A 27244-nucleotide genomic window follows, 5' to 3' on the forward strand; every position below is an offset into this window, starting at 1 on the left:
ATATATATATATATATATATATATATATATATATATATATTATATATTTTTTTTTCAACCAACATTGTAAGGTGTCAGGAAGGGTGGGCACTGGGCACCAAAACATACAATAGAGAGTAATATGCTTAAAGAGGTGGTGCCATAGTTTTGTACTTTTTCTGTTTGGGAGTGGGTTAATGTGCAAATTTGCCTTCCCTGTGTATTTTTGGTTTCTTCCTGAAAGCTGAAAGCCTCAGAGTCTAAAGGCCTGATCGAAAAACACAAAGTTAATGACATCATAAAATGTACCCCCGAAACATCAAATGCCTTACATGGTCAAATCCGTCCCCAGTCGTCAGCACAGCAATATTCAGACGTGTCAGCTTGAGGAGATGCATTTCAGGTTCACATTTTCCCATAAAGCGAACAAAGATAGAGATCGAGATCAGCAGAGGAGTTGTGTGGATCAGGTAGATCTAAAACACACGGATCTTGTTCCTTGGGACCTTGTCCAGGTTATCATCTATGATCAAGAGGACCTGATGGGAGACAGAGAGGAAATGAGGCTTGGTCAGCGCACAGCTAGACTTGAAATATGCATAAAATAGATCAGTGGTTCTTAACCTGTGGGTTGGGATCCCCATGGGGGTCCCCAAATTATTTTGGCGGGGGTCCCCAGATGATTAACTTAATGTGCAACACAGTAAACAAACCATTCTACCACTTTTTCTAGTCACATGTTCAAATACTGGATTCTGATTGGCTAAATTCCGGAGGTTATGGCAGAACAACCGCCGCAGTTGTGTGAGGACGAGATCAATGCGCCTCAGTGTACATCCGGGGACTTCAGGAGGTAGTCGGAACACCTTTCCCCCAACCAACATATGACGGTCGTAGCGGTCCTATGTTTACTAACGTGCGTACGACGTCGCCGATTTATTTGGATCCAATGCAATCCGCCAACTTTAAAGCCCCTTTTCTCTGAACCTATGCCTTTCTGGAAGCGAACAGCCTCTATTTACGGCCGGAACGGTCCTTCTAACTGACGTTAGCTTAGCTGTATGCTAGACATCTTTCTCTGCATGGAGTTGGCGTCATCTGGTGGTGAGTAGAAGATGTTGTTTGTGGAACTATTTGCTGTCGTCGCGGAAGTTTTATAGGCAATAATGATTGTAACTTAATATCCTTGCAAGTTACAACTATGTGTTTTCTTTCATGTATACGGAAAAAAGTGGTAGAAAAGCTATTTACCACTCGGGGTCGGACATTATGCTCTGATAATGTCCTGTGTGAGGGTGTTATCGGACTCGGCTTCGCCTCGTCCGATCACACCCTCACACAGGACATTATCAGAGCATAATGTCCTCTCACTCGGGGTAAATTGCTTACACATCAAGTTTAAGTGTATGGAGATAGTATCTGCACATTTCTAAAGTTACAATTAAGGACTTTTAATACCTCTAAAATGAGAAGTTAAACATTTGCCAAATTGTCAACTATTAGAGGCAGAAATTGTGAAAATAGCCGATCTACATGATCGTTGTGTGCGTGTAGATCTGCTATTCTCACCATGTTATACAAAATGTAATGCCTCAACTCTTGGTGCTGGTCAGGTTGGGGGGGGGGGGGGTCCCCAGTTAAAATATGATTATTTTGGGGGTCGCAGCCTGAATAGGTTGAGAACTTGAGAACCACGTGGTTCTGCAATAAATCACAAATATATTGCAGTCCTAACATGAAGATGACGTGTGGGTAATGTGAGGTAATGCAAGCAGGATACACACTTATTGACACTCATGGAATCCCATTCAAACCGTAGATGCGACACCCACGCACACACAGCACTTGTTATTACTATACTTGTGAGGACTACAATGTTTTAGGGTTGTTGTCATCATAAATGTAGTTTTTTCTTTTTAACCCAAACTGAACATTTCCTTAATATTATAGCCTGGGCTCCAACATTGTGTCTCTCATGGGGTCCAGGAAAATCGTCCTCCCAAAGGTCTATTTATTAAAGGAGCACTTCGCCCATTTTCAACCTTATCTCCATATAATTGGTTCCTCACTAATAGACTACTCGTTATAAGATCTGCATTTCTGTACACTTTACATCACATTTTTAGGCTGTGGACAGTTCAGAAACTGTTTCCAGACCACCTCTGAGACACAGAGGAAATTAGACGAAAATGGTACCATCTGCTGATGAACATTAGTGAGGACCGATACATGAAGACAATATTGAAAATGTGCTCCTTTATGAATACATGGATTAGTTTTTGTATTTATTTTTTCCTAAGCCAAACATTTGAGGAGACTCTTTGTGTCTCCATAGGGAACATAGCAGGCTCTTTGTGTCTCCATAGGGAACATAGCAGGCTCTTTGTGTCTCCATAGGGAACCACTGCTGGTCATCAAATTATTGGCTTTGAAATGCAAAGAAAAAAAATAATAATCCAAGTCTCCATGGGGTGAGTAATCAACAGAAAAAAAGTATTCTTTTGGGTACTTGTGGTGACAACTGGCCCTCATAATTATAGTTTTGCCTATTAAACACACGCACACACACACACACACACACACACACACACACACACACACACACACACACACACACACACAGACACACACACACACACACACACACACACACACACACACACACACACACACACACACACACACACACACACGCGCGTACCAGGAAGATTCCGAACAGGGTGATGGCGGACAGGAAGTGCCAGACGTCATGGTGGTCATAGAAGGACGACAGGTAACAGTCCTTGTTGAGTTCACGAGACTCTGCCGGGGTCACCTACCACACAGAGAGCATCAGCAGTCAACCGCAGAGAAACTAGAGGCTTCCAGTCAACATGTATGTGTGCGTGTGTGTGCGTGTGTGTGTGCGTGCGTGCGTGCGTGCGTGCGTGCGCACGTGTGTGGGCCATACTGACCTTCCATTCGATTAGGTCGATCCTGAAGAAGTACAGAGCGAATCCGCATGCTACTGCGGTGAAGATACTGATAATAAACAACTTCAACCAATTGATACCGTCACTTCTGCACATAGACTGCAACTCCTTATTCCACCACTGCACGCACGCACACACACACACACACACGCACACACACACACTATGACTATGACTATGACTATGACATCTAGAAGCTTTCGTAAAAGCAAAATACACTGGACAATAAAATCTATGTGGAATGTTCCATTGACACACACACACACACAAACACACACACATACACACACCTTCATGAAGATGTAGCAGCCAAAGTAGAACAGCAGGTTACTGATGGCGATGATCAACAGGTGGTGGTTATAGTCTTTAAGTTTCGTTATTAAACCTTTTAAAGCACTAGAGGGGGGAGAGGGACGGTGAACTGCCATTCAAAATAATTGCAAAAATGTAAAACTGTCAGAATTTACAGTAGCGCTACAGTACGTCAACCCTGATTTTTACTTAATCATATGCCGGTGTTGCTATATGATCTACAAGCTCACACTGTGTTGCAGCTGTGAGATTGGGTATTATAGGCCATTTACAGGAGCAAGGAAAACGGTCCGACCACTTACATAATGATGTTCACCGTGATCGCTAGCACCAGCAGAACCACACGATCCTAACTCACACACACACACACACACACACACACACACACACACACACACACACACACACACACACACACACACACACACACACACACACGAGAGAAACAGAACCAGATATATAGTCAGTGATGGTGCGGTGCAATTTTATCCTGACTGTGTCTGTCCTCCCACCAAAGCTTCCTGTGTGTGTGTGTGTGTGTGTGTGCGTGTGTGTGTGTGTGTGTGTGTGTGTGTGTGTGTGTGTGTGTGTGTGTGTGTGTGTGTGTGTGTGTGTGTGTGTGTGTGTGTGTGTGTGTGTGTCTCAATACTCACAATGAACGGGGGTTCCCTTATGCAACATTTAACCCTGCACAGGAATCCAGAATCTGGTGTGCACAAACAAACACGTGAGTGTGCGCACACACACACACACACACACACACACACACACACACACACACACACACACACACACACACACACACACACACACACACACACAGGATTTAGCTGTGAAGGGATCACTCACCTGGAATATGAATTCAAATTTGTTCGACACTGCCCTCTAAAGACAATTTTGTATTATGTATTATTATTATTATTACTAGAAGCTGGGCCGCCCGAAGTCGGCGACCTGGCCAACTCGGGAACGATGTAAATAGGGAATTAATGCCCCGCCCTTTAATGCAAACCCCATTATACTGTTGTCATAGGACCCGTTTTGACCATCTGTTTGCCTGTGTCCATTTATGCCCATATATGGAGATATCTGTATCTGTCTGTCTGTCGGCGTCCATTTTATGTCCATATATGGAGATCACTACAGATATAGTTCTGGGTCCATTTTATGCCCATATATGGAGATATCTGTCTATCTGCGTCCATTTTATGCCCATATATGGAGATCTCTGTATCTGTCTGTCTGTGTCCCTTTTATGCCCGTATATGGAGATCTTTGTGATTCTGCGTCCATAGTATGCCCATACTGTATATGCCCATATATGGAGGTATCTGTTTATCTGCATCCATTTTATGCCCATATATGAGATCTCTGTTGCTTTTAGTTTGTTTCCTCTTTAAGCAGAATACGCAGCCTCCTTAAATCTGCATCATTCAGATCTCTGTTGCTTTTTGTTTGTTTCCTCTTTAAGCAGAATACGCAGCCTGCTTAAATCTGCATCATTCAAGTCATCCTCCCAGTCCCACGCTTTGTTGCTTGTCTTATGTTTGTCTTTGTCTCTTTTATTTTCTTTTTCTTTTTTGGAGCGGGAGAGTGAATTCAGCTTGAGTTTTTTTGGAGAACTTGTTTTTTGTCATTCTTGTGCTGTTGATTTACCGGTAGCTTGTCTTATGTTTGTCTCCTCCATCTGCACCTCAGCCAACCCAGATCTCGACTACTGATCCTTGTTCTCTTCAGCAAAAGCTGTAAAGTAATTTAAATCTGCATCATCGATGTACTCCCAGTCACACTCTTTGTTGCTTGTCTTATGTTTGTCTCCTCCTCCATCTGTTTGTCTGTGTTGCAGACACAGTGCTGGTTCCCCCTTTAATGCAAACCCCATTATACCTGTTGTCATAGGACCCGTTTTGACCATCTGTTTGCCTGTGTCCATTTATGCCCATATATGGAGTATCTGTCTGTGCCTCCGACTGTGTTGCAGACACAGTGCCGGTTCCCCCTTTAATGCAAACCCCATTATACCTGTTGTCATAGGACCCGTTTTGACCATCTGTTTGCCTGTGTCCATTTATGCCCATATATGGAGATATCTGTATCTGTCTGTCTGCGTCCACTTTATGCTCATATATGGAGATCTTTGACCATCTGTTTGCCTGTGTCCATTTATGTCCATATATGGAGATATCTTTATCTGTCTGTCTGCTTCCATTTTATGCCCATATATGGAGATTTATGCAGACACAGTGCCAGTTCCGTAAAATCCTGATGTCAGACATCAGAATCCGAACCTTTCGTGCTGGTTCCAGAAAATCGTGTATCGGGTCGGGTCGAGGCCGAGCACTGCACTACCTGCTGCGATGGGGAACGCGCGTGCCGAATTTGAAATAGGGAATGAATGCCCCACCCTTTAATGCAAACCCCATGAATGCCCCACCCTTTAATGCAAACCCCAATATACCTGTTGTCATAGGACCCGTTTTGACCATCTGTTTGCCTTTGTCCACTTATGCCCATATATGGAGATCTCTGCACACACAGTACCGGTTGCGGAAAACTCTGATGTCAGACATCAGCTCCGCATACGGGCATTCATTTTATGCCCATATATGGAGAACGCGCATGCCGGTGGAACGAACGGTTCTCGAGATATGCGGATTACATACATACATACACACTCACAGAGATTTTTTGTTGACTCATGTGGCGTACGTGATGTCAGAGCCTTTTATGAAGTGATTCAGCGATTGCGCCGATTTCCTCCGGAACAGCCTGATGTCAACAATCAGCTCCGCATATAGATATTCCGAACGTTTCGCGCCGGTTTCGGAAAACCGCACGTCGGGTCGGGTCGAGGCCCGGCACTGTACTCCGCGCCGCGGTGGGGAACGCGCATGCCGAATCTGAAGCCGGTGGGACGAATGGTAGACAGGCACACACACACGCAGACAGACAGAGATTTGTCGCATTTATAGATAGATTATGTAACGCAGTGGTTCTCAAACTGTGTGTGTGTGTGTGTGTGTGTGTGTGTGTGTGTGTGTGTGTGTGTGTGTGTGTGTGTCTGTGTGTGTGTGTGTGTGTGTGTGTGTGTGTGTGTGTGTGTGTGTGTGTGTGAGAGCAGGAAAAAGAAAGAAAAATAATACATTGCTTTAAGCTTTTGACAAAAAAATCTTTTTTTTAGCTTTGTTTTAAGCAAAATATATCACTTATACCTTTAAAATAAAATAAAAGTTGTTCAAACTGATTAGAAAACATGTGCCATTTTCATTTTATTTTTTATTTTTGACACAATATGGTAGAATATGAATGTATGTGAATATGATTAGAGTATTATTTTAAAACCATTGGTCTTACCTTTTGTCCAGCGGCTTGTGTAGTACAAATGTATGGTGAAGAAGAGAACGAATAGGATATGGATCAATGAGAAAATACTCCGGAACACCCACTCTCCTTCTGTACCCAATCTGTCAGAGAACTGCATGTGGACAAGATTCATTTTGAGAGTTAGAGAATTACACAATACTGTTCTTTCCCAGTGCCGCTCACATACAGTTAGAATACAGTATACAGTACTACACATACATAGGATATGTAAGGGATAACGTCTGGCTCAGTGGTCATTATCAGCCTGAAGGGATTTTAACTCTCGATAATGACTATCCTGCTTATTACGCGGCTGCTTAATAAATTAATAATTTGACTAAAAACTAAAAACAAAACAAAGTGTTTCCGGATATGTCCAGCTGTCTAATCCACAGGAAGCACCGGAGTGATGCTGGAGCGCTGGAGGTTGCTTACTGACTGTTCAGCGTGACATTCTTTGGTTAGGTTTAGGCATAGTTTTACTGAGGTTAGGGTTAGGTTTAGGCATAGTTTTACTGAGGTTAGGGTCAGGGTTAGGTTTAGGCATAGTTTTACTGAGGTTAGGGTTAGGTTTAGGCATAAGACACACGTTGTCAAAGATAAAAACACAAAAAAGGGGGTTTGGTCAGCTGCTAGGTAGCTCAGTGAGTGATGATCCAGGTTCGTCTCCTGCGGAGGGGAGGTAAATATTCGAGTCAAAATGTGTCGGCGCATGCGCACTAACACTCTGACAGACTCAGTCGGCAGACGGCAGAGCATGGCCCTCCTGGCCCATTACAATGGTAAGCGCCCAAGAAATGGGATGATAACGGCAGAAACGGCTGATCATGCTCACCTCTACCCCTAGCACGAAGATGAGGACCAAAGCAACCAAGAAGAAGAAGTAGTGGGCGCTGATGTCTGGGTGTCTCTTCAGATAGAGCTGCAGCATACTCAGCCCTGCTATCATGTACATGAACGATGTATCTACAGTATATAGAAACATATAACCGTTATATAAACATTACTATCACATACTCAGCCATGCTCTATGTACTGTACATGAAGGAGCGAGCACATGCACGTACGCACACACTAAAACCTACACTTATAAATATATGTTTCAGGATCAATTCAATTGGATTCATTTGTAATATATTTTTATATTGTGTTATGTGGAGCCCACTCCTCTGAGGTTTGGTGCCCACTCTGTGTTGGTGCCCACATGTCCATATAGTGCTCACTCTTGCTAGTGCCCTGTTTTCCCGGTGCCAACTCTGTTTTCGGGCCCAGATTTCCCTAATGCACTCTCTTCTCTTCCCGTGTGCCCACATTTCCCTAGTGCCCCACTGCCCCAGTCCCAGAATGTTTTGCCCACCTTTCATGTTACTGCTATGAATATCCGAGGCTGTGACACTGCTGCTGCAGAGCCTTCTGTGTTTCTGATGTTACCATACGCCGCACCACGCTGCATTGCGTACCTCGGATAGTGGCACTGGTGATGCGGAAGAGAGAACACACCCCCCAGCGCCCACAGTGTCCCCAGCGGGAATCGAACCCAGAACCTTCTACTGTAGCTTGTGAGGAGACAGCTAACGCTACCAACTGTACCCTGTCTTTAATGTCACAGATGATTGACAGGCAAAATCCCTCAACAGCGACACCCACAGGCAAAAATAACTATTTTTTTTCATAGCAACTGAAAAGATCTTTTTTTTTTTGTTAAAACTTTTACTGGTTTGAAGGACCATGATAAAGACTTTTATGTTTTGTAAAAACAGCATGTCATGAAACCTTTGAAGCCCAAGCCAGGAAAACAGTGTTTTTTTTACCGAACTGGAAGTTGGTGTCTTTGGGACAGAGGTGATAACCACTACTGAGCAAACCTTCCATCATCAGTGCTGTTCCCATGGCGTAGAACAGACCAAATTGCTTGTAGATGCCACAGTTCTGGAGAGATCGGAAACATGAAGTTGCGACAGTGATGATTGATGATAATGTTTATCTTCTCTTCTTCTTTTTTTTGTTCTTTCTCAAATTTTGATCCCATGATTTTTGTAACCAATTTTTTTTTCACCCAGCGTCAATTGTCTATAATGTAATCCAGGGCACTACACTCCCTCTGCCATTCTGAGGAGAGAAACGGACTGAACTCATACTTCCTTCTATGCATGAGAAGCTGCTTCTTTTCACCTGACAGGGGGGGAGTTTCCCCAGTTGGATGTAGCGCATGGAAGGAACACATTATTCCAACCATCCCCTCCATCAAGCACCCTGCTAGCCAGGGGGATCGAGGCAGTATAGTGTGTGCCAGCGGCTACGTCATTGTAGTCCTTAGCGGACATTTCTTGGGTAAAATCACAGCTGTTTCAATTGTTTGATTGCATAGAACTAATGCTATAGTCTAATCAGAACACCTGTGTAAGGCTGTGTTTACCCAAGAAATGGCCGCTCTTAGAACTACATTTGGCACACCCTATAGAGACCAGGATTACCGTATGTTTTTGTGAGGGTATCTACCCTAGAGGACACGGGGAGAACATGCAAACCCTTCTTTTTGCCAACCCCACTGATGACGTGGAGGATGAGATCATGCCCCCAGTGCCCACAGCGTCCCCACTCCCCAGCGGGAATTGAACCCAGGACATTCTAGCTGTGAGGCGACAGCGCTATACCGACTGCACCACCGTGCCTCCACGTTATCTACTCTTAAGCTGGCCTTTATACACAGACTTACATTCTGCACAGCACTCAGGGCTCGATGGTGGAGGTGTCTAATGCCGACGATGAGGTTGAAGAGTAATCCCAACAAGACGTAACCTAGGTTACTGAGGACGTTGTTGAATGCCCTGTAAGGAACAGGAGAGATGAGTCTGTGATGCTTTTTCACACACACACACACACACACACACACACACACACACACACACACACACACACACACACACACACACACACACACACACACACACACACCTCAGAGGTCCCAGTGGGTGAGCGCACAGGAAGTTGTGGTAGCATATGTCTTGCCTTCCTGTGATATTAAACACCTGGGGGAGGAGAGAGAGTGAGATAGAGAGAGAGAGAGAGAGAGAGAGAGAGAGAGAGAGAGAGAGAGAGAGAGAGAGAGAGTTGTTACATTTTAAAAAAAGCAATTCCTCTAGAAACTGTGTGGGCTGGCTTCATGATGACCAGTGTTGGGTAACGTAACGCGCGTTAGTAATGTAACGCGTTACTGTAATACATTACCGAAATGCGGTAAAGAATAATATAACGCATTGCTAAAAACATTGGTAATATATTATTATAATGATACTAACTTTATACTGCATTACTTTATGCGTTACCAACCAGGGTCCCGTCGTCCCGTTTTGAGCCAATATGGTACGGATTTTGTCGTGGGACCCAGGTTATACCTCCTGTGCCTTCAGCCTTCCTCTCTCTGCTCTATTCTGCAGTTTGAAGTTCTGTGTCTGCTGCGTGCTGCTGCTGCGTGCTGCCCCGCACAGACCGGCACAGACACGCAGGGACGTGCAGAGAATGTTAGAGAGGCAGGGGTTAACATTTCTAAAAGGGCCTTTTGGTGGACAATTAGCTTAAATGCTGCCGTCAGTTATGGTATGGAAAGGGGACATTTGCATTTATTTTACCATAGTAAAAAAATGCATTCATGGTCTGAAGAGGGCACTTTTTACAGAAGGATAAAAGGGCAGGGGCTCAAGCCCCTTTGATGTCTATGTGTGCACGTGCCTGCAGACACGCACTGTCGGGTGGAGTGGAGTGCCTGGAAACCATTGCGCACAACGAGTTAGCGCGCCCAGGTGTTTAGAATTATTATTAGCCTAGTAACCTACTAAATTCCACAACATTTCAACAACTGAAGAGAAAACACACGCTAAAGTATGTGCATTAGGCCTACTGAGAACTATCAAATGCCTGGTTTGACAGCATCATATAGCCCACCCATGACATGAACTGTAGCACTGTGTTAGTGGATGTTTTCTCCGATGCACGGGCTGTCAGATAAAACAGGCCCAAAACAAGAGCTATCACTCCCATAACGTAACGTCAGAAACACAGAACATATTGTTCTAATCTAATCTAATTAAATTATTTATTGATAGGTCAATTTGTCAAAAAACGTAAAGTAAAGTAAAGTAAAGTAATGTATTACATATTACTCTAGTGAGGACAGAAATATGTAACAAAAAATATTACTTTAACATGAAGGTAATAAGTAATCAGTAATATATTACCAAATAAATATATCACCAACACTGATGATGACCAATAAACAAATGAGCCAAGTGCCATTAATTATTAATGCAATGTAAGTACAGTATACTTTCTACCACTACCTGTCACGTCTGACACACCCAGTCTACCTTTCTCCCCATCTTTCTAGTTCTATCTCTTTATCTAATCACAGGAGTGGAGACAGGGGTGCCAGTCAGGAGGTGGAGCCAGCTAATCAAGGAGAGTCTATAAAGCCTGGGTCAACCCTTACTGTTCTGCCAGATCTTCAGTCTCTGTTGCTCCAGTCAATCATGTTCCACTCGGGCTAATATTCTCAGTTTGTTATTCCAAGTACTTACATTTCTCTCCTTTGTTGCAGTGACCACCTGAACCCTGGAACCTCCTTGTCCTCCCTCGTCAACCTCTGCTGAGCTCTGCCTATTGTATGTGCCTACCGGATCCCATGCATACACTCTGATCCCAGCTACACTCCAAACAGTATTGTGAATAAATTGACATTTAAACTGCAACTCATCTGCCTCTGTGTCTGCATCTGGGTTCAAAACATTACTTTGTGACACTACCAACCTTTCATGGATTCAAAATACCACATGGTTTGAAGTGGGATAGCTCCAAAACATTCTAAAACAAAGTTTGATGACAGTGGTTCAAGTCCTAAGCTTTACATTTTAAAGTTGAAATGGAGTCTGTAAGGGCTAGAAAAAGAGGCCATTGACAACGCATATAGGGCGCTTAAAGTTAAATATTTAAAAAAACTAAATATTATTTCAAAGTAACAATCACAGGCATGCATGTCCACAGTAAGGTGGTATTTCTTTAATTGTGAATTGAGTTTCTAGCTGAAGGTAGGAATAGGGAGGTGCCAACATTTTTATCACTTCAGTTTTAAATGTGTATTTATTTTAATTTAATTGTGAATGGAGTTTGCAAAGGACAGATTTACTCACACGCACACAAGCAGAGGTGGTTCTCGAGATACGCTGGTGACACTCACACACACAGAGATTTCATGAATTTATTGAAGGAGCAAACCATGCCCATCGGGCAAACATTATTATTATTGATCCGACCGACTTCACGCATGGCACTGTACTCCCTCTGGTCAAGTCAATTGGACATACCGTTCTCAAGATAAGCGACAGACAGTTAGTTACGCACACTGACATGCACACACACATGCACATATTTGTGGTATTTATAGAAAGATGATTTATAGATTTATACATGCATCTATCACTATTGTAGTTTGTTACATACCGTCTGATATCCCATTAACAGCTGAATGACAGGCTGGCCGTAGAACACAGCAATGGTGAAAATGTTCCTAAACAGAATGACAGAACCACAGTGTTACCATCTGTCTGTTACTCACTCTTCTTAAATGTGTTAAAGTTACATACAAGAACTTGTCCTAGGTAGCTTTGCAAGACTTCACTCTTTTTGGGGGCCTTGATGTAATAATGTTTGCCCCATCCTCTTCACCTGAACTCAGAGACTGTTGTGCTGTCTGTGTCTATGCAGACCACACATTTAGTGTGTTTCTGAAAATGCTGCTCAACTATGTAGGCTATACCTCTAGTTTGCCTTGTTCTAGCATGGTATAGTGGTTGACACTAACGGTTGCCCGACGGCCTGTGGCGATTTCTGGCAAATAAATAAAATGTTTGAGTAGTGGAGTTTGCTTTCAGGTTGCCCGATTGGCAAGTCTTCTTTAAATCTATTTATGAAAAACAATAATGCTACCTTTTTTACAACTAGCAGTTGCACTCAGTCAGGTTTTTCAGAGTGACTGTCACCACTAGGCAGTTATCGATTGGATTAACTTTAATTGCGACCGTCAGGTCGCACTTACTATCAAAACCTCCACCGGCTGTCTGTCCGTCCGTCCGTCCGTCTGTCCGTCCGTCACACGTCACACGTCACACTTTTGCCCTGCTCATATCTCCGCAACCGTTGCCCCGATCCATTCCAAATTTTAGACACACACACTCCTTGCCTGCCAAACCACAACCTCCAACTCCATCAATTCACACATGACCCTCTTCTAGCGCCACCATCAGGCCGATTCTCGCTAAACAAATTTTTGGACACTGCTCCTACAATTGTTGCCCTAAAATCACTCAAATCCCCAGAGGAAAGCAGAATCCATGATTGAGCCCTCATCTATTGCTCGTTTGTTTCTCAAGCCACAAATGAGACCAAGGTGATACAAAAAGGAGATCTCAGCTATTGCTCCTGTTTCTCCTCTATTTCTGGGGAGCAACATGCCTCAGATGGAAGCTCTGATGAGCTTTACAGGAGATCTCAATAATTTCTCAAATGTTGCTCAATTTAGCAGAATTGTTGCATCTCAAATTTAGCTCAGAGTTACATAAAAAGGAGCTCTCAATATAATCTCATTTAAAGCTCATTTAAGCCTTTTAGATACATCTCAGATTTGTCTCAGAATGATCTGTAAAAGAGCTCTCAACATAATCTCATTTAAATCACATTTAAGGCTCAGATTGGCCAGTTAATCTATAGCTGTAAATTAGATGCAGTATTCAATCATTCTCATTTGATCAGCCACATGCATGCGTGTTCAATTTGTGTTTAAGTTTACCTAATGTGTTGTCTTATGTAAAACACATTTTCTTATATTACTCCTTCAGATTTTATCCAAATTTCATGCAAATCGGTACACATCTCTATGGTCGGATCAGTTAAGATTTTTTTGTCCATCCCAATTGGCTAAGATTTACATAAGATTGACAGGAGTGGCCCGAACAAAATGCTGCTAAGATGCTGATAATACCATGGATACTTCTGTTGGATACTTCTTAGGGCTGTTCTATCGATACATCGATTTTGATATGAGACTAGATATCATCTGGGATCTTACTTATGCTCATTTTGATTTGGTAATAAGTTATTACTAATAACTTAAGATTTACATTATACGTTCAAAAGTAGCAGATCGACGACAAGCTCACAACCAGTGGCTCTCGTCCTTTTCAGGCGGTGACCCCTCAAAATAATCATATTTGAACTGGAGACCCCCGAAAATAATCATGGAATTTAGGAGGGTTAAGGTGTTACATTTAGTTTGACTCGGTTTCACAGATACATGTGAAAACAGCAGATCTACAAGCTTACAATGGCATTGGTGCCATTTTTGAGAGACTATTAGATTAGATATCTTCATTATCCACAAGGGAAATTTGTTTTGCTCGGGTCAATGCATATCAAACATAAATATACAATACAATAAAACACCCAGCAAAGTACTTCAGTTCTATATAAAAAAGTATAAAATGATTATAAATATTAAAAGGTATTTAAAAGAAAGCAAAGTCCTCCATCCAGAGATGATCCTGGCCAAAAGAAAAAAGTCAGTGAGTAATTATAATCATGAAGCATTATGAGTGCTTATGCTGTAACTATAGTGCAAGCATTATTACATTGCATGTACAGTGTGTGATCATAGAATGCTTTCTAATGGGACTTTGTTATTGTTATAATGTTGAGTATTTATCCAAAACCATTAAATGTGGCTTTGAGAGTAATTTCTGTAATATGGGTCTGAAAGAGCTAGGTGGGGTGCCCAAGACAACAGCCAATGGAGAAACCTGACCATTAAATGGTTCTCATAATATGCGAACAAGTCTTGGTTTAATGTTTGCCCTGAATCTCAAATAAACAAAACTGTGAAAAAAAAGAAAGTGAGAAGTGAGTGAAACTAGCCAATGAGGGAGCAGCATTCTCGGTGAAGTTACCACCAACAAGTGTGACCTAATATAAATAACAAGGCGCAAGTTGGCACCTCGACAGAGTGTCAACTTGCCCACCCACATACATATGTACAGCACCGATCATGCATGAATGTATGTGAAATCAACATTGTAAGCTAGCATGATATACTTTTCTGAACATGCTATAAATAAAGCAAGCAAACAAGTCAGCATTCCAAAGTAAAGAGGCTACACCAAGTGTCGTGCAGTAACACATCAGCGAATAAAGCCTGCACAACCCTCTGACTCAGTGTAAAGTATAAAGTATAAAGTATAAACTTACTACTACAACAACTGATAGAGTTACACAAATGGAGTTCATATTTCATTGAGGTTCTAGTTGAAGCACAGTTGAAGCTTGAAACACACTTCACAAGCTGGACAATATACTCTCAAGACTCACTAGAACAGTGAATGCAAACCAGCACTCGTAAGTTGCTAGTAAGATGCATATCTAAAAAACAACTGACTCAATATATTGGGAGATTTACGAAACCATATGTTATGTTATTCATGTCATATTATGTTTTGATACCGAATGTTGCAGTTAGCTATGAAAACGTCACATATTTTCCTTCTGTAATACCTTAATTTGTTGACATTGTGATATAACGTGACATCACCTCATCAAAGATCAAACCCTGGATATCCATACAGTACATGGAGATGATTGGATCATCACCTAGATCTCCATATAGAGCTGACCTACATCTGATTCCCAGATGATTCCCTGTTAGGGCAACCAGCAACCACACTAATAGAATCCCTTTTATGCCCATAAAAAGGGACAAGGACTGAGAGACAGATACTGACACGCACAGATGCATGTCTGGGGTCTCACAGCACACGGTTGGTTCTACAGAAAGGGATCTCCATATTGGCATAAAGGGGATTGTATGTATGATTTCAGACGTCATAGACGTCATACGACTTTCACATAACGAGTGACAGAGTAAGCATGTCTGGGGTCTTACAGCACATGGTTGGTTCTACAGATGCCTCAATGTCTATAGCTGACCTCAGCTGACCTGACCTCAGGTCAGGTCAGCCCATATGGAGATCCCTGATGTCATGGATCTCTATATATGGGGCTGACCAACACTGACATCATCAACTCTACATCACCTGGATTGGTAGTAAATCTCCTGTTCTCCCATATGCCCAAACAGATGGCAAGGGCGAGGTCGCTTTTTGTCCATAGGCGTCTTACTAGTGTTGATTATTGTAGAAATACTGACAGTATCCATAGAATACCACTGTGTTTAAGGGTCCAGAACAGGTCCTACTTATTAAGAGTCCCTGGATTCTCTACAGAATGTTGATCAATGCTGATGTATGTTCTTAGTTTTGCTTATTACGCTATCTGCCTTGTGCCATATGATATGTAGTCAAATAGTTACATCTTATTTTTATCATACGTGTTCTAAATATGATCTTATAATAGCTCAATATCTTTTATATCTAACTATTAATTTACTGAATGTCTGTCCGTCTGACCGTCTCTGTGCATGCTGACATCACTGATACTAACAGTGTCGCCACAATGGTAACAATGCCCAACTGACATCACTGACTGACATCACTACAGTGCCCACATTTGGAGATTACATTACAGACTGGCCTGGACACTGAACACCAGGGACGTGCAGAGAATGTTAGAGAGGTAGGGGCTGACATTTCTAAAAGGGCCTTTTGGTGAAAATATTGAAAATAGCAGACCTGCAAGCTCACAACGCGTCGCAGCGTCGTGCAATTCTCTTGAATGCTGCCTGCAGGTATAGAATGGAAAGAGAGCATTTGCATTTCTTTCACCATAGTAAAAATTGCATTCTTGGTCTGGAGAGGGCACTTTTTACAGATAAGGGCAGGGGCTCAAGCCCCCTTTGATGTCAATGTGTGCACGTGCCTGCTGAACACTATACAGTATATGGGCATAAAAGAGAGCTTGTAATTGTACATGTCCTTACTGCTGTATGCATTGCAAAGGTGGTAGATAAAAAACAGAACATCTCTGTGTAAAGACCCCAGAATTGCGGCCTAAACTCAGGCGGCAATGGCAACAGACAGACGGACAGACAGACAGTGTGTGCGTGCACAAAACACGTACAATACCAAATATCAAAGGGTGCGCTTGTTTTATTGTCCACGACATTGCAAGCGGCGCGAAGTTCAGCGGCGCGAGTGCCCGCGAAGAGCGGGCCAGGGCCGCGCGGCGCTCCGCCGGCCGCGCGGAGTTACGAAGTCGTGGTGAATGCAATCGTTATATTTATGCCCAGGCCGTAAGGCCTGGGCAAGCCCACGATAAACGCCCGCGCAGTCCGGTGCGCATTTCCGAACGCACCATTTGATACACTCGGACTGAAACACCAGAGGAAAACACCATCCCCTACAAAGCCAGCACAACATGCAGTACAATTAAGTTACAGATAAGGACCAGAAGGGTGACTGCTCTCCATTCTGACATGCTGCCATTTCGACATCAACTTCTTATTGTCGGAGTGGCAGCACTTCCATAGAGGTTAAGTTTAGGGTTAGGGTTAGAGATAGGGTTAGTGTCGGAATGGAGACATGTCGGAATGGAGACATGTAACCGGACAAGAAGTACTGTACAATACAGTAGGTACAGAATAATACGATCACAATAAACACACCTTTAACAAATATAAATAAATTGTACAGATGTATACAGTACACCCTATACAATCATCTGGCCTGGTACAGAGCAAGAGACAATGTCAATATATATTTAAGTGTACAGGCATACGTGTACAGTCTATATGTCCAGGATGGAATGAACAGAATTCACTGAGGTACAACTTAGGAGCCTTCCTTAAGTTGAGGGAATTCCTGAACCTCCTTTTGAAGAGAATGATCTTAAAGTTCCTGAGTTGATAAAAGAATATAATCTTTGAGAATAAATACTTAGAGATTACTTAAGAACAGTTGGATACTTGCAAGCTATTAGAACCAATCGGGCCAATCTGTCTGTTCACAGACTTAAACAGACTCAATGAAAGAGAATTGCGTAATGATTAAATAAACTTGACGTCAATGTCATCCACAGTATAGTCTTTACAATCATACTGTCTGATGCAGAACGTGAGAAAATAAGTACCAGCAATTGATTTAAGCCATAGATATGATATCAGCACAGACAACAGGTAACGTTACAGGTGACAGATTGAATAGTCACACACCGTCTAACTCCTACTGCTTACTGCAAGGTTGTGCCATGTCTTGGCCATCTGGCCAGTGATGTATATCGGACCAGTTACCCATTTATAGACCCCTGGACTGGTACACATAATGGAGATCCATGGAGATATGCTGTGAGACCCCAAATATGCTTACTCAATTATTCGGTATGTAAAAGTCCTATGACGACTATCACATCTGACATAATACATACAATCCCTTTTATTCCCAAACATGGAGATCCCTGTCTGACCCAGTCACACAAATATGGGCTGTCTTCCTCCATATATGGGCATTCCCACAAGAAGTCCTGTTAGATATGTGCTTAATATTGATGACATCAGGGATCTCTATATGGTCACCAGTAAGACTCCCGAAGATAAGCGAGATAAGCGACAGTCAGGTCACATGTAAAAATCGGCCTGATGGTGGTGCTAAATGGGACAGATCCATGTTGATGACATGACTCTAACCCCGCCTTGGAGTTCACCTGTGATGTCACAGTGATGTGTCACAGTGACATCAGAGCATGATGTCAGAGCGGCAAACCCATAGACCGTAAAAATGTGTACACATGTACACGACTACACATGGACATCTGTGACATTTCTCATGGTAAACTGCGACTAATTAACAACACATTTTAGGAGTTCAAATAAACATATGTCTATAAGAGTTCATATATATATACCAGTAAGACTCCCTAATCAGGAGATAAATGACTGCCAGGCCCCGGCTCTCCCGGTCGCTCCTAGCCCGAGTTACGACCACTTTTGCATCCGTTCTGGAGCAGCAGGAGTCGGTGGTCCCTGGGAATTCCCTGTGAACAGCCCTGTTGGGGTGTCATTTGGTCATTTTTGGCGGCGGCGCCAGGGGGTCACTGGGGGTCCCTGGATCTCCGGGGGTCCCTGGGAGGGTGGAGGTTGTGCTTTGGCAGGCAAGGACTGTGTGTGCAAAGTGTGACATGGATTGGGGCAACGGTGGCTGAGATATGAGTTGGGGAAAAGTGTGATGTGACGGACAGACTGACTGCCGGTGGAGGTTTTCATTGTAACTGCGACCTGACGGTTGCAATGAGTTCATAAACAGAGCCACTAACATTAATTCCAGTGGTGTAAAGTACATTTACTTAAGTACTGTACAGTTTTGAGGTATTTTTACTTTACTTAAGTATTTCCAATTTTCAGTACACTTCTACTCCATTATCTCAAAGGCAAATATTGTACTTTTACTCTACTACAATAATTTTGAAAACTTTAGTTACTATTACTTTGCAGATATAAATGAGTATATTATAAAACATACATCCACTTTAACCTATTCTAAACTTGGCTATTTGAAAATAGCAGATCTACAAGCTCACAACGCGTCGCGATTCGACGTGTTGTGAGCTTGTAGATCACAATGAGAGGAGAGAACGAGAGAGCTAGAGAGAGAGAGAGAGAGAGAGAGAGAGAGAGAGAGAGAGAGAGAGAGAGACTCTGATTGGCTGAAGCATACGTCATCATCTATTTCCAGCTATGGAGACACGCTACGTCATGCCGTTCTCAAGTTTGAAAATAGCCGCCTCCCCTTCCCCAAGCGAGAGAGAACAGAGTGAGAGACGGTCCGTCGCCCGTTGTTATTAATTAATATGGATTGGGAATCATATCCTCCTCTGAATACAGCATGTACAAGGAGCGAAAGTCCAAAAAAGGTAAGATAATTTCATTATGTTTATAAATGTCAACACAGTCGTGGCTGTGGGAACTTGGCTGGTAGCTAGCTGCTACAGGCTAGCCTATATGGCTAGCCCAGGCAGATAGGATAGCATGGCTCGTTTTTTTGGAAGCTTAGCTGTTAGATAATTAAAGCTGCAAATCTGTCTATTGAGGGTCCATTCCTTGTAGAAGGAGTGACAGTGGAAAACAATGTAAGATAATCTTATGTTTATAAATTTCAACACAGTAGTAGGCTATGCTCTTGGGTCTGGGCTAGCAGCTAGCTAACATGCTATATACAGTAGCCTAGCTGTAGGCTGTAGCTGTATATGGCTCGTTTTCAATAGCAACTGAGAAACACACCAAGCTAACATTTGAGCTAAAGAGGGGGTCCACGTCGACCCCCTGGAATCCGGACTTTAGGGGGTCCGTGAAATTGCTTGTTTAAACAGTGTAAAAAAAAGGGGGAAAAAAAACATAGCCTACATTATGCATAGCATTATTTTAGGGTCATTATGTTCTGTATAGTAGGCTCTTATTAGTTGTGTATGGTTGATATTATTTACAGGGGTGTCACAAGGGAGGGAAAGTGGGACTGAGTTACTAGGGCCCAAGGTGGAGGAGCCTTAATTATTTTATACTTTAGCTATTGAAACAGCAGATCTACAAGCTCACAGCACTGCAAGCTTGTAGATCTGCTTTTTTTTTTTAAACGTGGGGTCCCTGAAACAAAATATTTTGAGATGGGGGTCCGTGGCCAAATACATATAATTTTGGGGGTCCTTCACATGAAAAGGTTTGAGCACCACTGACATAGAAAATATTCAAAGGCACACATTTTTATGATTTTTCAAAAAATGCAGATCTACAAGCTTGCAGCGCGTGCTGTGAGCTTGTATATCTGCTATTTTTCAATAGTTAAGCACAAACTGAGTGAATCATTGTATCCAGGGCTCATAATTGTGCGACACCCCTGATTATATAGAAATTATGATCTGTGATTAGTTGGCTCAGTGGTCACCACAACCTCCACCCATTTCTCACTCTTCTAGCACCACCATGAGGCCCATTCTTGCAAAACAAATTTTTGGACACTACTCCTAACAGAATTTGCCCTAAAATCACGCAAAGCCGTACAGTCATAGCACAACTTCTCCCCTCATTTCTCTCTAGCGCCACAATCAGGCTGATTTTTTTCAAACACATTTCTGGACACTGCTCCTACAGATTCTGCCCTAAAATCACGCAAAGCGGTACACAGTATATCTAGACTCATGTCATCAACATGAATCTGTCCCATTTCCCATATTCCCTCCTGATTGGTTACCATTGCCTACTAAAGTTTGTGCATGCAACCTGACGGTCGCTTATCTCCCGGTTTTAGGGAGTCTTACTGGTAATATGTCTTGTATGTGTCTATAGAGTTAACATTACTCTAATAGACCCTCAGGTGAGGTTAAAATATGCACATGTCTTCCCGCCCTGTGTATCTTTGGTTTCTTCCTGAAAGCTGAAAGCCTCTGAGTTAAAAAGGCCCAATTGAAATACACACATTAATTACATAAAATCATCCCCTACACTTTTTACCATACAGCAACACTGTGGGTGGCTAACTTCAGCTTGGTCACCAGTCCACCCACCTGACAACCAGGTATACTTAATGAGTTTTATTTTCTTTCTTTCTTTTTTTGGTGGTGGTGAAGGATGGGGGAGCTTTGTGAATCCTGCCCGTCTGAGGTCCTGAAGTTACAGCCTCAGCTCCAGAAGATGAAGAATGTAATTTCCAGTATCAGTAAGTTGATTCACATGTTTTTTCTTTTTTTGTAAACTTCAATTTGATAGTGTTGCAGTTGTCAATTATGTCAGCTACTTTCTTTGTCTCACTTGAAACTTTACTTAATCCACGTGCCCTGTGTGAGTTCTGTGATGATTGGACAAATATTGGTTGCGACCGTCAAGTCGCCGTTACTACCTCCACAGTCTGTCTGTCAGTCAGTCACAGACGTCACGTGACATCACTTAACACTTTTCCTCTACTCATATCTCTGCCACCGTTGCCCCTATACATACCAAACTTTGCACACACACCCCTTGGCTGCCAAACCACAACCTCCACCCATTTCTCAATCTTCTAGCACCACCATGAGGCCCATTCTTGCAAAACACATTTTTGGACACTACTCCTAACAGAATTTGCCCTAAAATCACGCAAAGCCGTACAGTCATACCACAACTTCACCCCTCATTTCTCTCTAGCGCCACAATCAAGCTGATTTTTTCAAACACATTTCTGGACACTGCTCCTACAGATTCTGCCCTAAAATCACGCAAAGCGGTACACAGTATATCTAGACTCATGTCATCAACATGGATCTGTCCCATTTAGCGCCACTATCAGGCCAATTTTTTCAAACACATTTTTGGACACTGCTGACCTTACGGTCACTTATCTCTCGACTAGGGAGTCTTACTGGTATCCCAACTTGAAAAAGCATTTTCTGTTTACTGGAGAGATGGAGAGTTCGCAAGTTACTATGAAAAGCTCCTCCGCCCCTGATTTCTCACATGCCCTCTTCTAGCGCCACCACGAGGTTGCTTTTTGCAAACAACATTAATGGCATCAATGGCATAGTTTTACTGAGGTTAGGATCCCTTGCTTTTGTTGCATTGCTAAGACAAAAATTTATAAAAATAAATCTACCCCCCATTGATTCGGGGACCCGAATACATTTGGGTCCCCATCCAGAATCAATGGGAGGTAAATTCACTATAATAAAATGTGTTTCTTAGGAATGCGACAAATACAAAAACAATTGTTGAACTTAAAGTTAAGTCTCCATAGCGTGAGTAATCAATAGAAAAAAAGTCATTTTGGGGGTGAACTATTCCTTTAAGGTTAGGTTTAGGCATAGTTTTACTGACGTTAAGATTAGGGTTAGGTTTAGGCATAGTAGCATTCACCAGCGTGGCCAGATGGTCACTTATCTCCCAATTAGGGAGTCATGGTTTTACAAATACGCACTAGAAACATGTTTTTGCGCTTCATTCCAGGCATTGAGCACCTGCCAGATCTACAGGGGCTTGTTGAGATGGTTGGGGACATTGAGACGAGCGGATCCAAGGTGTTGGCTGTTGGGGTGCAAGAGCTATCCAGGTATGTATAAATTAATTATGGATTTTACATTTTTGATGGTACGATTAGTCTGTCTCTGAGTAAAAATCTAGGTTCCACAAATGTTTTGGTATGCATTCATTTATTTATTTTTCACGACACTACAGATGCTTCACAGCGACCTCACACTTGTTTGTATGTTCAACATACATTTCACACTACAGTGAGAATATTAACTATCTTAACTATATCCCATACTACGTTTTGTGATCTGCTAGAGTTAGGAAGTGAATAGTCTCGCGTGGCCAGACGGTTGCCTCCGCAATTTGGTCAAATGCTCCCAGCATACAGTCTGGCAGACCGGGGAAGAAATGATGAGTGCGGAGATGGGGCTCGTCACTTCCGTTTCCGTCTCACATCACACACATTTATCATTATATAAATAAAAATCTTATAAGCATGTTTAGCTTGCTGCTTAGCAGAAATGACATTTTAAAATTAAAATATATTTTATTGAACGGTAATGCCCGTTTCCGATACTCGCCGTTCGGGAGCTGCTGTTCCAGACTCTATATAGCATTCAGAGATTGTGGAATAGTTGTCTGGCTACGCGAGACTAGGAAGTGAAGGTCTCACAGTGGTCTGTTTCCGTGGTCCACTTGAAGAACAGAAACATTGTGAAATGTGTTAATCATGGCATCTCTATTCACAGGCTGTGGACTCTGTGTCCTCGGAACTGGCAGCCATTCAGCACAGTGCTAAGGAGGACTACAGTCACCTGTTCCACCAGCTGTTTGACAAATTCTTCATGACTGAAGAACTGGAAGGGTGCAGTAGTCACAGGGAGGCATAGAGCTCGAGTGCAAACATATGCTGTACCCCACCAAAGTGGAAGCAATTCAAAGTAAGTTTACCTCACACTTGTGGGTTTTGTAAAGTATATTCAGATATATGATGTAACCAATGGATTTGTTATATATGGGAAATGTGTGTCTGATACATTGTGCAGTAGATGGTAAAGAAATGCAGCCAACAACATGATGTTGCAGTGGTGGGACAGTCTCTCTGAGCCATATTGGCCATGTATGTGGCTATGCTGTGTCTCAGAGTCTGTGCAGAGCCAATACTTTTTATTTTTATTTTTTCTCCTACTGACTGAGTGAAGGATCGAACGTGGGGAAAACATGTTGAATGTGCTTAGCTCATTACATCTTCTCTGTCTGCAGTCTTACGGTATGGCACCGAAGCTGGATGGAAGGCAGTGTCCGTGGAAAGCATCAAGACTGGTTGGACAACGCCGAGGTGATTCACAGCGAGGGAAAGAGCGGGCTGTTCTTCCTGAGAAGACTGAGATCGTTTGGCGAGTGCAACAGGATGCTACAGATGTTCTACCAATCTCTTATGGCAAGTTTTCTTTTCTGGAATAACGTGCTGCGGGAACAACAGAGTGGGTGACACCTTCAACCTCAACAGACTGGTGAGGAAGGACTCTGTTTTTGGGTTCTCCTTGCAGGGGTGGAGGAATTGGCCAGGGTTCAGGAAACTGGATACAATCTTGAACTCCTCCCACCCCCTCCACCTTGAGATACTCGGATACTGGAGTAAGAGACAGAGGAACCGATAGATTCATGGGAGAGACTGGGATAGTCCTTTGTGAATGTTGTTCTCACGTTATACAATGAGACACAACGGTCGTTTGGTAAGGACAACTTAACTTGTAACTGGAATAGTTGTTACTGTTTGTTCTTGTCCGGTTTAGCTGGGAGCACATGTCACTTCTGCTTTTTGCACTGACCAATGGACACTTTGCACTCTCAAGTCAACTTTTAAGCTCTGCGCTTGTAAGTAGTGAAGTATTATTGCATGTGTTTTATTGCATGTGTTTGACTTAACGGTGAGACACTTATGTAGCAGTGACTATTTTGGACACATTTGATTAGAGTTACTTTTTCTTGTTTGGCACTGCATTCATGTTCAAGTTTGTTTTTATTTTAATTGGAATAAAGACCACTTTGGACGTAGTTTGGGTTGTATAACTAAAATTGATCGTACTGTTAAAAGCACTTCATCCTCAGCCACCCTACAGAAAATAAAGTTTTATTGAAGGAAATTATTGTTTTTATATCAATATCTGCATGTATACTGTATCTCATTTACAGCTCCAAGTGAGAAGAAGGTTCTGGAAAATTAAATCACAATTATTGCTCATTAATGGCTCAAAGTATATAGCCATTAGAGCTCTCACCTAGGTCTCATTTATAGCCATTATAGAGCTCTCACCTAGGTCTCATTTATCGCTCCTATCATCTCAAATGAAGCTACTCAATTATTGCTCATTAATGGATCCAAGTGAGATCTCACCTATTGATCCTAAGGAATTTTAAGAGCAATAAATGAGACTTAAAATGATCTTCAAATGAAACTCAAAGGAGAAACAAAGGAGAAACAAATGAGTAGCTTAGGAGCAATACATGAGACTTAAAATGATCTTCAAATGAAACTCAAAGGAGAAACAAATGAGTAGCTCCTTTCTGTCTCAAAGAGCAATAGATGAGCTAAAAATGAGCAGCAAATTTTTCCTCTGGGTCGGTACACAGTATGTCTACACTCATCTCATCAACATGGATCTGTCCCATTTAGCGCCACCTTCAGGCCGATTTTTTAAAACACATTTTTGGACACTACTCCACTACTCCTACAGATTTCTAAAATCACGCAAATCACTACCCAGTATGTCTACACTTATGTCTTCAACATGGACCTATCCCATAGCGCCACCATCAGGCCGATTCTTGCTAAACACATTTTTGGACACTGCTCCTACAATTTTTGCCCTAAAATCACACAAATCGGTACACAGTATGTCTACACTCATCTCATCAACATGGATCTGTCCCATTTAGCGCCACCTTCAGGCCGAATTTTTAAAACACTACTCCTACAGATTTTGCCCTCTCTTTGTGTATACATTATGTGACCTGACGGTCGCTTACCTCCCGATTAGGGAGTCTTACTGGTTAGTTATACAAGCGCAAAATGTACCTTTTATAATGGACTATTAACTTTTCAGGCAAGTAGAACATGGCCTGTACTTGCCCGACGGGCAAGTGCCTCTGAGACCTTAGTGTCAACTAACCCTTGTTATCCTCACTTTCACATTGGCTTACCAAATATATGCGTTCTTCTTGTATTCGGAGTAATGACACAGGTCATGATCAGATAGAAACAAGAACTTCTGAAACACGGAAAAGGACACCAGCATCATCCATAGCTTAATGAATAGAAACAACTGCTGCTTAACTGTACCTGTTTTTAAGTGACTAAGAACACAGTGCATTACACAACTTAATCCTTAGTGTTAATTTAGCATAACTTTAAGATTACAAATGGAACCAACTGGACACAGTGTTACAGTGATTTTGTTGTAGCTATTGTGTTATAGTCGAGCCTAGCTATAGCAACAAGACAGAAGACAGAACAATTGCAGTGTGTAACGGAAGACCAAGGCCTTACCTTGTTTTCATCCTCTGCCTCTGAATGAGGGACAGATACAGATTTAAATAAATACATAAATTAATGAATGAATAAATATAATACAGAGAGAGTTTCTTGATCCAGCTGTCAATTTTATCTTTGGCCACCGACCATTGTATCTTTCTCCATCGCGACAGCTGTTGTTAACTGGTCTGCTTATCTCCCCACTCGGTAATGTTACATTGCAACCCGTAAATTGAATCCCACAGATGGAACCAAATGTACCCGTGGTCCATGTATTTGTACCCTCTCGCTCTCAGAGTAACAAAAAACACGCCGGTCCTGCCGGTCCTGTTCTGTGCCTGCCGCGGCAGGTTCCAGTGCCGGTGAATGTATTCTCTCCTTCTGGCGTTCTCTTCACATTGGTCACATTTGTGCCAAGATGTAGGTGGTCCGTGGCTCAAATGCCGAAAGAATAATGGACCTTAATACGAAAAAGGTTGAAAACAACTGACATAGTGCCAATGTGCAAACATACAGTGCTGCAATGGCCAGTGGATTGTGTGTCGATGTCGCTGCCATATTGGCAGGGCACACTTGCCATAACTTTACTGCAAGAAACATGCCTGAGTTGAAACTGCTTCAAACTGCTAGTCTGTTGTAGTCTGCTGGCATTAGTTGGCAAACTTGGCATTTAAAAGTCGGGCGACGGAAGATTGCATTCAGATGACACCTCGGTAGCCGGAAACGCTAGCCTGCCAGGCCTGCTTATTATAAGCGACTTTAGTCTTGTTTTCCTGTAAAGTCGATTCAGTGGTGGGTTGCTTTTGTTTGTCCTTGTTTCTGAAGTGTGGTTGATTATTTGGCCTTACTTTCAAGATATATATATATATATATATATATATATATATATATATATATATATATATATATATATATATATATTTCTTTTTTTAATAGCTGAACTAACAGAGCTCAAGAGCTGAAACTGGTCGCTTATTTTCGGCTTGTTTTCATATACCTGGTCGCTTGTTTCTCTGGCAACCAGAGTTTTCCCCTCTAGTGTTTTCTCTCACCAAAACAAAACACTGTCCTAGCTTTGCATTGGAGTTGATCGATTGGTATAGGACA

At 42.4% G+C, this 27244-nt stretch overlaps 1 protein-coding gene and 1 long non-coding RNA gene across 2 annotated transcripts; one reads left to right on the forward strand and one right to left on the reverse strand.

The window, feature by feature from the left end:
- Positions 1-455: 455 nt before the first annotated feature.
- LOC308290147 (SID1 transmembrane family member 2-like) lies at positions 456-25850 on the reverse strand (the record flags this gene model as incomplete). The annotated part of the gene is made up of 10 exons (XM_080731922.1): positions 25807-25850; positions 12120-12186; positions 9582-9655; positions 9343-9454; positions 8438-8555; positions 7462-7592; positions 6618-6738; positions 3242-3336; positions 2681-2794; positions 456-518 (listed from the first exon to the last, which is right to left on the reverse strand). Exons 2-10 carry the CDS (start codon positions 12132-12134, stop codon positions 456-458), a joined length of 843 nt encoding a protein of 280 aa, XP_080588048.1. The 5' UTR covers positions 12135-12186; positions 25807-25850.
- On the forward strand, positions 21231-25053 carry LOC308290368. The gene is made up of 4 exons (XR_013962285.1): positions 21231-21319; positions 22579-22681; positions 23352-23543; positions 23866-25053. It is a non-coding gene; the product is annotated as an uncharacterized lncRNA (long non-coding RNA).
- Positions 25851-27244: the final 1394 nt, after the last annotated feature.

The sequence above is a fragment of the Nannobrachium achirus genome, assembly GCF_963921795.1.
Source record: "Nannobrachium achirus genome assembly, chromosome: 8".
In the NCBI taxonomy this organism is placed as follows: domain Eukaryota; kingdom Metazoa; phylum Chordata; class Actinopteri; order Myctophiformes; family Myctophidae; genus Nannobrachium; species Nannobrachium achirus.